This window comes from Bos indicus x Bos taurus, chromosome 15 (assembly GCF_003369695.1).
Source record: "Bos indicus x Bos taurus breed Angus x Brahman F1 hybrid chromosome 15, Bos_hybrid_MaternalHap_v2.0, whole genome shotgun sequence".
NCBI classification, from domain to species: Eukaryota; Metazoa; Chordata; class Mammalia; order Artiodactyla; family Bovidae; genus Bos; species Bos indicus x Bos taurus.
In genome coordinates this window covers 36,433,972-36,445,893 of record NC_040090.1, presented here as the reverse complement: position 1 = coordinate 36,445,893, position 11,922 = coordinate 36,433,972, and the positions used below count along the sequence as shown (strand labels likewise).

General features: G+C 35.6%; 1 protein-coding gene across 1 annotated transcript; it reads right to left on the bottom strand.

Annotated features, from left to right (window-relative positions):
• Positions 1-5,043: 5,043 nt before the first annotated feature.
• LOC113904809 (olfactory receptor 52N4-like) lies at positions 5,044-6,009 on the bottom strand. Its single transcript, XM_027561896.1, has one exon. It carries the CDS (start codon positions 6,007-6,009, stop codon positions 5,044-5,046), a length of 966 nt encoding a protein of 321 aa, XP_027417697.1.
• Between the last annotated feature and the right edge of the window lie 5,913 nt (positions 6,010-11,922).

Genomic DNA, 11,922 nt, shown 5'->3' with positions numbered 1-11,922 from the left:
AATAGTAAGGGACCACTGAAAGTGGAGGTTTAACAATAGCAGCAGTGTGAAGATGAGATTAAATGTAACAGGGATACAGATTAGATAGGCAACAGTAATCCAAGGGAGAGATGACTGTGTCTTGAACCCGGATAGGGGAAGTGAAAATGAATAAAAGCAGATAGATTTGGAAGATATGTTAGAGATAAAATTGATCATTTTTATACCTGAAGGGCACTTCCCAGGTGGCACTAGTGGTAAAGAATTTGCCTGCAATGCAAGATATGCAGCAGACGTGGGCAACAATTCTAATTTCTTGGTATATGCAGTGGGATGACAGGTGATGCTATTCACATTCTTAAAGAAGACTGGAAAAAGAGCAAGTTACAGGGCAAGAGAGAGTTCAAATTACGTTATGTCAAGCATGAGGTGCCTCTGAAGCATCCACGTGAAAACTGTTTAGCCAGCACATGAAAAGTGGTCCCACAAATGGAGAAAGTAGCATGGAAACATATACACTAACATATGTAAAATAGATAGCCAGTAGGAATTTGCTGTATGACTCAGGGAACTCAGACTGGGGCTCTGTGACAATCTAGAAGGGTGGGGTGGGGTGGGAGGGAGGTTCAAGAGGGAGAGACCGTATGTATACCTATGGCTGATCCATGTTGATGTACGGCAAAAACCAACACAATATTGTAATTATCCTTCAATTAACATTTTTTCAAAAAAGTGGTCCCAGAGACCAAAGAAGCAATTTGAATCTAAAACAATAAATGGTCTGTATATTATTTGATCATCTAGCTTATACAATTTGTTGGCATATAATTGTTCATAGTTATTTTTTATGATTCTGTGTATTTTGGTGATATCAGTTGTGATAGCTCTTTCTTTTAGGATTTTACTTTTTTGAGTCCTCCCTCTTTTTTCTTAGTCTAGCTAAAGATTTGTCAATTTTGTATATCTATTCAAAAACTTAGCTTTGGTTTCTCATGTTTTTTTCTGGTTTCCATTTTATTTATTCCACTATGATTTTTGTTATTTTATCCCTTCTGCTAACTTTGCATTTAATTTTTTTCTTCTGCTGGTTCCTGGAAATATACAGTTAGGTTGTTTATTTGAGATCTTCTTTTTAATCTCTGAATTTATTGCTATAATCTTTCCTCTTAGGACTGCTTTCACAGCATCCCCTAGATTTCAGTGTGCTGTGTTTCCATTTTCATTTGTTTCATGTCTTTGAATATCAAATGTATTTATTTCCTTTATTTTGTTCTATTGCTTGAACTCTAGTACAATGTTGGATAGAAGAGTGAACAATTGATGTTTTTGTCTTAGCATCCTTGTGGAGAATGATTTTAACATTTTATCAATAATAGGATGTTAGCTACAGGGATTTTTTAGTATCAAGTTAAGGAAATTCCTTTCCAAATTTAGCTTACTTTGTTTTTATCAAGAATGGATGTTTAACTGAACAATTTCTTCTTTGTCTATTGAAATAATCTTATGATTTTTTTCTCTTTTAATTCTAAATTGAAAACATTTTGTGTTCTCACTAACCTTGAATTCCTAGAATAAATCCTACTTGGTTTTAATTTATTATCATATAACCCCTGGTACATACATGTACACACACACAAACACAAATGCTTATGGGGATTTTTATGTAACTGATTAAATTTCTTGATAGGTCTATAACTACTATGACTTTACACTTCTTCTTAGATCAGTTGTATTGTTTTAAGTATATATTTATTTCATCTACATTTTAAAGAGCATTGGCATAAATTAGTTTCTAATATTCTATTACTGTTTATTTTGGCAAATGTATTTGCATTTAAGAAATAAAAACTACTTTAGAACTATTGTATATTATTTTCTGTATTGACCAATTGGTTTAAGATGCTTATCTTCTTCAGACCTTCTGCAGCCATTTAGAGCTTTCTAGCTCTTTGTTCTTCACATACTGAGAGCGTATATTGAAAGATCTAATCCACAATTTCACTGTGGATTAGTGATTTCTCCTTCTAGTTCTAACAGTTTCTTCTATGTGTGTGTATATAAGCATAGATGTCTGTAATTATATTAAGTATTTGTGAATTTAGTTATTTTATGTTTTCCTGTTGAATTGTTACTATAAATATTACAGGATGCTCCACTTTATCACACCTAATATTTATTGTGTTAAAATCTACTTTGCTATAGCCACACAAACTTGTCCTGTATTTATACATACATGTTTTTAAGTCATATATATTTTTATTGAGGATATTTTCTTATCTTTCATTTCATTTTCTTTCAATTGTTTAGTCAAAGTACATTATTGTAATTGTTGCCTTTTGTTTTCAAATGTACTGGTGTACCATGCTCCCACTGTTTTAATTTAGTCTCACCTGTGTTCTTTTTCCTTTGTTCTTCCTGCTACTTTTGGACCAGTGAAACAGCTGTTATTATTTTTATTGTTGCAATTTTCTCCAAGTTTGGTTTTTGTTATGTATTCCTTTATGTTGGTGCAAAGATTAACTTAGACTTTGCAATATACATCTTTTAATTATCAATGTATGTTAAAACAGTACACTTAACATTTTAACTGTGTTAGCATATATCAAGATTTTAATTCCATTAACCTCTTTCCTGCCATTTGTTTAATTATTACTATATATATTTTACCTCTACATTTGTTTAGACTTTATGTGTTATTTTCCCCATTTTAAAGAGTATATGTTCTTCAAATTACTCTCACTTTTTCTGGTGGTTTTATTAAATTCTGTCATTCTGTCTTCCATGAGTAATCACTATTCTATGTTCTGAATAACATACATTTATCTATATTAATAAACATTTATCTTCTTTTAGAAGGATATTTTCATCATATTATAATTTTAAATTGAAAATGATTTTTCAGTACTCCAGAAATATAATTTCATTGTTTTCTGGATTCCATAATTTTTATTGAAAAGATGGCCACCAATCTAAAGACTGCTTCATTAAAGGCAATGTGCAGAGATTATGATAGGAAAACCCACTTTTCTGCAAATATTTGAAATAAAATATCACATTCCATGTTTCACAAATATGTACACATGTGTATATATGTGTGATATATGTGTGCATGTGAGAAAAATGTTCATCATAGCATTATTTCTGCTGACAGAGAGAAGAAAAAAGCTTAGATATCCATAGTCAGGAAATGATTAAGAAAATAGTGTTGGTTGCATGTTATGAAAGTCTATAATTAGAAGCAAGAAATGAAGTACAGATAATAGCAAAAGTACATTTCAAAAATTCAGTTAAAAGTAAGTCGTGACGTTTAATACAGTAAAAATGGATATGTTTCTAAAATAAACATTCAGTAAATGGCTGATTTGTAAGTCATTTACAAATCAAAGAACATGTCAAACACGCCATAGTGATTTCTGTGATTGACAGGCCTGAGGATTAGGGCTGAAATAAGCACATTAAAGTAAAAACAAAACAGGAAATGGTCCCAGAAATGACACAGTTAATGTGCCATGAATAAAAAGGTATCATGAAGCTTACTTAACCTGAACACACACCTGAGCTTTAATAAATTTATTAATGAGTCTATCAACTCGGGAGTCATCAGCATGCAATGATATTTATAGCCAATTATACTGAAAGGCCTAGGGAAAGAGTGCAAAGTGGAGAGACCTGAAACCATGGTAAGTCCAGAAGAAAAGAACAGGCAAATGACACGGTTGAAAATGTTCAGTGATAATGAAGAACGACCTGGGTGGGATGTGTGGCACTTGAGAAATCAAGGAAAGAAAGTGTTTCTAGACAAAGAGATCAATCAATTATATTCAGTAGAGGTGAAAACTATGACAAGGTTGACACAGAGAAAGACCTACTTGGTTTAATATAAAATCACTGGAGAAACTGACAAACACAATTTCATTGAATTCTGGAGAAAGCCAGAGGTTGGGAAGAATATTTTGGGATGAGCAACTGGAGAGAATGAATACTGGCAATCTTTAATACATTTTACTATCCAGATGAACACAGAAATTAAATATGCAAATAGGATGATTTTGTATAAGTTTTTTTACGCATTTATAAAAAGAAAAATAATAAAAGATCAATTAGAGAATGGAAATAAATTAGTGTAAGTTAGTAGCATCAGGGGAAAGTAATGTAGAATTTTGGAAGTTGGTTAAGGAGAATCAACTTTGAAATTCTTTTTATGATATCTGTGACAATGCTATAAAAATATATTCATAATATCTCACTTTCATTTTAATTTAGGAAGACATTGAATACTTTCCAGAAAATGTTCAACTAATTTTATTGTTCAGTGTCATTTTATTTCAGCTCAAAAGCAAAGAGGTAAACATTGCTGTGCATAACCCTATACTCATAGAAATACATTTATTATAATATATTATAAATCTCATTACTCTACTTCTCCTTCCAATGTGTGCAAACTTTTAAAGTGTTTTTGAAAAAAGAGACAAAACATTTACTGAGAAGCAAGCAATTATGAGAAAAACTCATACAAGAAGATAGCTGGTCAGATTCCAGGTCACTATGTTTCTCATAAGACACAGAAAGGCTTACAACATAATATTATTGACCCTGTGGTATATACTTTACAGTCTTGTCTTTAAGAAGTTGTTGAGAAAACAGAAGACTTTATGGAATAAAGTAAATATACTGTGATTTTTCCACAGTTAAATCAGTTATTATATTGAAACTTCATTCACAATTAAAAACAGCAGTTTCAGTCATCTGGTTCCAGATCATTGCTTTTGCCTAATTCAGTTTACTGAATAATTGCACCAGTTTCCATTAGTATTTTTTCATTCTTGGAACTTGACATTATTGAGATCTGAGTTATACAGAGAACCTAGACGTGAAAAACTCATGTGGATGGTGATTTGACATGAAAAATTTTGGAATTCTGCAAAAAAGCAAAAAAAATAAGGAGATGGATTATTATCCACTCACTTGGCAAATTCAGATACGTATTCTTGGAAAGCTTTCTCCTTAGACAAACAGACAGGATCATTCTTTCCTTTCACATCTCATCATAGGCAAACAGCTCTTTCATATACTATGGGATTTGATAAACTTGGAACCTGAAAGAATCCTTATGACGCAATCTCGTATCTGCTTAGTTTTCACCCCATAGACAACAGGATTCATAGTGGGGGGTAGGAGCAGATAAATGTTGGCCACAATGATGTGGCATGAAGGAGAAATCCTGTGACCCCCAAAGCGGTGGGAAAAGAATGAAAAGAAAGCTGGACTATAGGAGAAAACAATGGAACAGATGTGAGCAGTGCACGTGCTGAAGGCCTTCTGCCGAGCATCTGCAGAGGAGAGGCTGACCACTGCCCTCAGGATCATGGTGTAGGAGACTGTGATGCATAGGATGTCAAAGCCCCCAATCAGGAGGGCCACCATCAGACCATAGATAACATTGACCTTGATGTTGCCACAAGACAACTTGGCCACAGACATGTGATCACAGTAAGTATGGGGGATTACATTGCCTCTGCAGTAGGGCAGGCGCTTGGTGAGGAAAGTGAAGGGAATGATGAGCAACACCCCTCTGAGAAAGGTGGAGAGACCTGCCTTTGCAATGACAGGATTTGTGAGGATAGTTGAGTAGCGCAGAGGGTAGCAGATGGCCACATAGCGGTCCAGGGCCATGAGCATGAGCACCCCAGACTCCATCCCTGTTAAGGTGTGGACGAAGAACATCTGGATCAGGCATCCATCAAAGCTGATTTCCTTGAAATGGAACCAGAAGATGCTGAGGGCTTTGGGGATTGTACTAGAGCTAATGAAAAGGCCAGTTAGGAAAAGCATGGCCAAAAAGTAGTACATGGGTCTGTGCAGGGCATCCTCATAGCGGATGAGGTAGAGGAGACCACAGTTCCCTACAACAGCCACAGCATACATGGAGCAGAACGGGAGAGAAATCCACACGTGCATGTCCTCCAGTCCTGGGATCCCATTAAGAATGAAGGAGGCTGGTGTCACATCTGTTTGGTTCAGCATTATCATGATCAGGCTGGTGGAGTCATTAAGAAAATTGTATGTTTTTAGTTTTATGCCTGTATTGCTTTTTTTTTTTAACCCTCCTAGATTTGGAAAAACAGAAAATTTGTGGATCTTCTCTCTGTGTCTCTTATCTTTGTTCAGTATTGCACTTTAAATCACAGAACCCAAAAATTTAAATGTCAGGAATTTACAATAGAAACATAGTTTAAACACATTCTTGGTTCATACTCATGCTTAATATACACCAAGCACAGCCTTAGAATTTCATAAATATTAACTCATTTAATCCTCACCACCATCCTAGATAGCATATTCAAAAGCAGAGACATTACTTTGCCAACAAAGGTCCGTCTAGTCAAGGCTATGGTTTTTCCTGTGGCCATGTATGGATGTGAGAGTTGGACTGTGAAGAAGGCTGAGCACCGAAGAATTGATGCTTTTGAACTGCGGTGTTGGAGAAGACACTTGAGAGTCCCTTGGACTGCAAAGAGATCCAACCAGTCCATTCTGAAGGAGATCAGCCCTGGGATTTCTTTGGAAGGAATGATGCTAAAGCTGAAACTGCAGTACTTTGGCCACCTCATGCGAAGAGTTGACTCATTGGAAAAGACTCTGATGCTGGGAGGGATTGGGGGAAGCAGGAGAAGAGGATGACAGAGGATGAGATGGCTGGATGGCATCACTGACTCGATAGACGTTAGTCTGGGTGAACTCCGGGGGTTGGTGATGGACAGGGAGGCCTGGCGTGCTGTGATTCATGGGGTTGCAAAGAGTCAGACACGACTGAGCGACTGAACTGAACTGAACAAGATCATGAAGTCTTTTTTCTATTAATCTGCACTCTGTAATTGAGTAAATGGAGATCCAATGTATATGAGGTTTCTTCATGTACAACTTTCAAAGCCTTTCTCAATCTCTTGGCCTCAGTTAGAGCTATTAAGAGGACCATTCCAATTTTGATCCTTTTAAACTATTCTTTTTTTTTTATTTTTAATGCGGGCTAATTACTTTACAATATTTTAATGGTTTTTGCCATACGTTGACATGAATCAGCCATGGGTGTACATGTGTCTCCCATCCTGAAATCCCCTCCCACCTCCCTCCTCATCCCATCCCTCAGGGTTATCCCAGTGCACTGGCCCTGAGCACCCTCTCTCATGCATTGAACCTGGACTGGTGATCTATTTCACATATGGTAAATACATGTTTCAATGCTATTATCTCATATCATTCCATCCTCGCCTTCTCCCACAGAGTCCAAAAGTCTGTTCTTTACATCTGTGTCACTTTTGCTGTCTCGCATGTAAGGTCATCATTATCATCTTTTAAAATTCCATATATGTGCATTAATATACTGCATTGGTGTTTTTCTTTTTGACTTACTTCACTGTGTATAATAGGCTCCAGTTTCACCCACCTCATTAGAACTGATTCAAGTGCATTCTTTTTAATAGCTGAGTAATATTCCATTGTGTATATATACCACAACTTCCTTATCCGTTCATCTGCCAATAGACATCTAGGTTGCTTCCATGTCCTAGCTATTGTAAACGTGCTGCAACGAACAATGGGGTACACATGTCTCTTCCAATTCTGGTTTCCTTGGTGTGTATGCCCAACAGTGGGATTGCTAGGTCGTATGACAGTTTTATTTCCAGCTTTTTAAGGAATCTCCACACTGTTCTCCATAGTGGCTGTGCTAGTTTGAATTTCTACCAACAGTGTAAGAATGTTCTCTTTTCTCCATACCCTCTTCAGCATTTATTGCTTGTAGACTTTTTGATAGCAGCCATTCTGACCGGTGTGAGATGGTATCTCATTGTGGTTTTGATTTGCATTTCTCTGATAATGACTGATGTTGAGCATCTATTCATGCATTTGTTAGCCATCTGTATGTCTTCTTTGGAGAAATGTCTGTTTAATTCTTTGGCCCATTTTTTGATTGGGTCATTTATTTTTCTGGTATTGAGCTGCATGAGCTGCTTGTACATTTTTGAGATTAATTCTTTGTCAGTGCTTCATTTGCTATTATTTTTTCCCATTCTGAAGGCTGTCTTTTCACCTTGCTTATAGTTTCCTCCGTTGTGCAAAGGCTTTTAAGTTTAATCTCCTTATGCTATTTACTTTTTGACTCTGGAAATATCTAATACTATTTTAAAATGTCTATGCTTTCAAGATTAGTGCTGATGTTGGTGATGATAGAGATATAAATATGCATTGGCATCTTTTATTGTACAGGTACTTACTGGGAATTTTGAATCTGGAACTCTATGATCTTTGGTTTTGGAAATTTTCTTCTGTTAACTTTGGATTATTTCTTCCCAACTGCGGTCCTTGTTATTTTCTTATATTTATTTTTAGCTAGATACTGTCTATTCTGTTTTTTTTTTTTTTTTCCTGCTGGTTTCTTTAAAAAAATTTTCCCCTTGAACCTCATCTCTCTATTTTTTTTGGCTTCTTTTTCTTAAAAATTCATCAATCATATCTTCCAAATATATTAGCATTTTTAAAGTCTGATCTTAAATCTATTTGACCTTATTTTCCCTGAAATTTGTGAATTGACAATAATATATAATTATACATATATATTACACAAATGTGTGCTTTATATATATTATTTTATATTGTAGAAGTTTCAATGTTTTATTTTTATATCTTTTTGTAATCTTTTACTTTGGAGTTATTTCTCAAGTGTATGGTAACCCTTGGCTAGACTATTACTTTACACTTATGTGTGTTAGTCACTCAGTTGTGTCCGACTCTTTGTGACCCCATGGACTGTAGCCCACCAGGCTCCTCTGTCTATGGAATTCTGAAGGCAAGAACCCTGGACTGGGTTGCAGGGACTTCCCTGGTAGCTCAGCTTGTAAAGAATCCACCTGCAACAAGGGAGACCTGGGTTCCAATCCCTGGGTTGGGAAGATTCCCTGGAGGAAGGCATGACAACCCACTCCAATATTCTTGCTTGGAAGAATCTCATAGACAGGGAAGCTTGGTGGGCTACAGTCCATGAGTTCCATGGGGTCACAAAGAGTTGGACATGACTGAACGACTAAGTACAGCACAGCAAGAGACTATAGGGACTTTCCATGTAGAGCTAAAGAATTGGCCTGTCAATGCAGAAGATGTGAGACACAGGTTCAAGCCCTAGGTCTGGAAGATACCCTGGAAGAGGGCACAGCAACCTATTCTTGTATTCTTGCCTGGAGAATCTCTTGGACAGAGGAGCCTGGTGGGCTAAAGTCCATAGGGTCACAAAGAGCTGGACACAACTGAAGCGACTTATCACGTGCGTGTGCACGCGCACACACACACACATAAGAGACTACAGAAAAGTAATTCAAAATTCCAGGTGATGAGTGAACCTCATCAATTGGTTTCATTTACTTTGAGTGCTCAAGTAGGGACCTCTGCCTCTTTCGAGGCATTTTAGGTATCAGATTCAAAGTTAGTTTTTCTTTTTATTTCTCTGGAAAGGAAAAATACAATAATCTGTATCCTAAAGGATTATATAATTAGTTGCCTGTGTTTTTGGAGATAAGTAGTAGGCTACTGAAGATCTCACACTTGAATATGAATACTGGATCCAGACTTCACATATTTAATGATGCTGATCTTTGACCTTTGTCACACTCTGTATATATGTATTCATCAGTTCAGTTCAGTTCAGTCTCTCAGTCATGTCCGACTCTTTGCAACCCCATGAATCGCAGCACGCCAGGCCTCCCTGTCCATCACCAGTTCCTGCAGTTGACCCAGACTCATGTCCATTGAGTCAGCGATGCCATCCAGCCATCTCATCCTCTGTCATCCCCTTCTCCTGCTGCCCCCAATCCCTCCCAGCATCAGAGTCTTTTCCAATGAGTCAGCTCTTCGCATGAGGTGGCCAAAGTACTGGAGTATTCATAGAACATGTTAAAATTTCTTCCCAGGATAAATTTCCAGTCAGTATAAGAGGAGAAGTAATATTTAGAATAATGTGTTAATCAGAGGTATCAAATATTTCCTTAGTCAGTTTTTCTGCGTGTGTCTTGGTTTTATTTTCATGTATTTGCACATAGGATGACAGATTAAATACTGTAAAAGGAAACTTTTTTGGAAACAGTAAAGCAACATGGAATAAACATCTTCATAATAGAGTTCTTCAAAGACCTCTTCTTATGCCATTACAGAAATCTTAGAATCAAATAGGAGCAGGTAGAAATGAAACCTAAGTAAATATTGAGTTATATTAGGAAAATTTTCTAAAAGAAATTTACCATTTCTCTTAGATCTGAATCATGCTTATATTCCTCCAGACCAAAATAAGCAGAGCAGTGTTCTTTCTTGTTGCTGTTCACTATTTCCTACTCAAATCATACGAACATTTTTTGCTTTGTGAATTTGCGATCTTTTCTCCTTTGTTGACATTCACCTTGTCACAGCCAAAATAGCCTCTAGAATAACATTTTTTCAGTAAAATTCCAGTCTCTTGATCAGGTTAGAGTGCCAACCTCTAAGTTCATATAATATATATTTGTTATATACACATATATTTTCTAATTTCATATGATTAGCAAAGTACCAGACTTGTTTAAGGAATAGATTTGTTGATGAAATCAATTTTGTCACTATTTTACCTATAGGGTATTATGAAAATATTGTTATATCCTTAAATCATCCAGTTTAATAAAATTCTTAATTTTAGAACAATTTGTATTTTAAACCTGAAGTATATAGCAAGACACCTACTAAATATGACATGCCTGTAAGTATTTTTCAAAGAATGAACAGGTTAATGAATTAGACTTTTTATACTTTAAGCATTATTAAATTGAACACTGTGGTCTAAATATTTTTACTTGGAAAACACAAAGGAACCACCAGAAGAAATGAAACCATAATTTATAGCTCATAAATCACTAGATATTCTAAATTTCAAAGAAGACTCATCATAAAGAAAAGAAAATAATCTCAAGAAAGTAGAAAAAATAAGATAGTAGGCAAAAGAAAAATACATTGATTTGGTAAATAGGATCAATTATTTGGTAAATAGGATCAATGATACCATTTTGTTGTTGTTGTTGTTTAGCTGCTAAGTTGTGTTCAACTCTTTGCAACCCCATGGACTGCAGCATGCCAGGCCTCCTTGACCCTCCCAATTATACTATAAATTTATCTTAATTCAGAGTCATTTTTAAAAACATGTGCATCACAATAAAAAAGTGTATCAGAAAGAAAAACCATGCTCAAAGTAGGTAGAAATATTTTCATGCTGAACAGAAAACACCAAAATGGAAACATACCAAATATTAATTTCAGACAAGTCAGAAATAAAAGCAAGAAAAATTTGGATCAAGTTCACATTTGGGAAAAATAAAAGAAGGTATAATGAAGTGCAAATAAGTTGCTGTACCAAACAATTCCATTTCTAGGCTTGGCAAAGATTCTTCACAACCAGCACATTAGGGAGTACAGAAATAAGTTCTCTTACTCACCTTGTTGGTCCACAGTAGAAGTTTTAAAATGGTACAATTCCTGAAATTACATTGCAGCTTATTAGCTGATTCCCAATTATATTTTAACATCATTGGTATTGCTTTAAAGTAGTAATCAAAAGGTTAACAAAAACCTTAAATTTTGCATTTTGAAAAAAAGAATACTTTGGATTTACAATTTTGCAGTTGTTTTTCCATGAATACCAAAATTGTCAACAACTGTCTTTCTGGCTTCCCTGGTGGCTCAGATAGTAAAGAACCTGCCACGAATGCTTGAGACCTGAGTTCAGTCCTTCGGTAGGGATGATTCCCTGGGGTTGCAAAGAGCTGGACACGACTGAGCAACTAACACTTAACACTCTTTCGGTCAGGCTTGTAAAGGTACAATTCTTTGAATACATTCTGTTTTTCAAGTTACTTTCACAGAGGTACTGAAAGA

Excerpts from the sequence above, each read along its gene's own strand:
- LOC113904809 (XM_027561896.1), bottom strand. The coding sequence starts at position 6,009 with ATGATAATGCTGAACCAAACAGATGTGACACCAGCCTCCTTCATTCTT.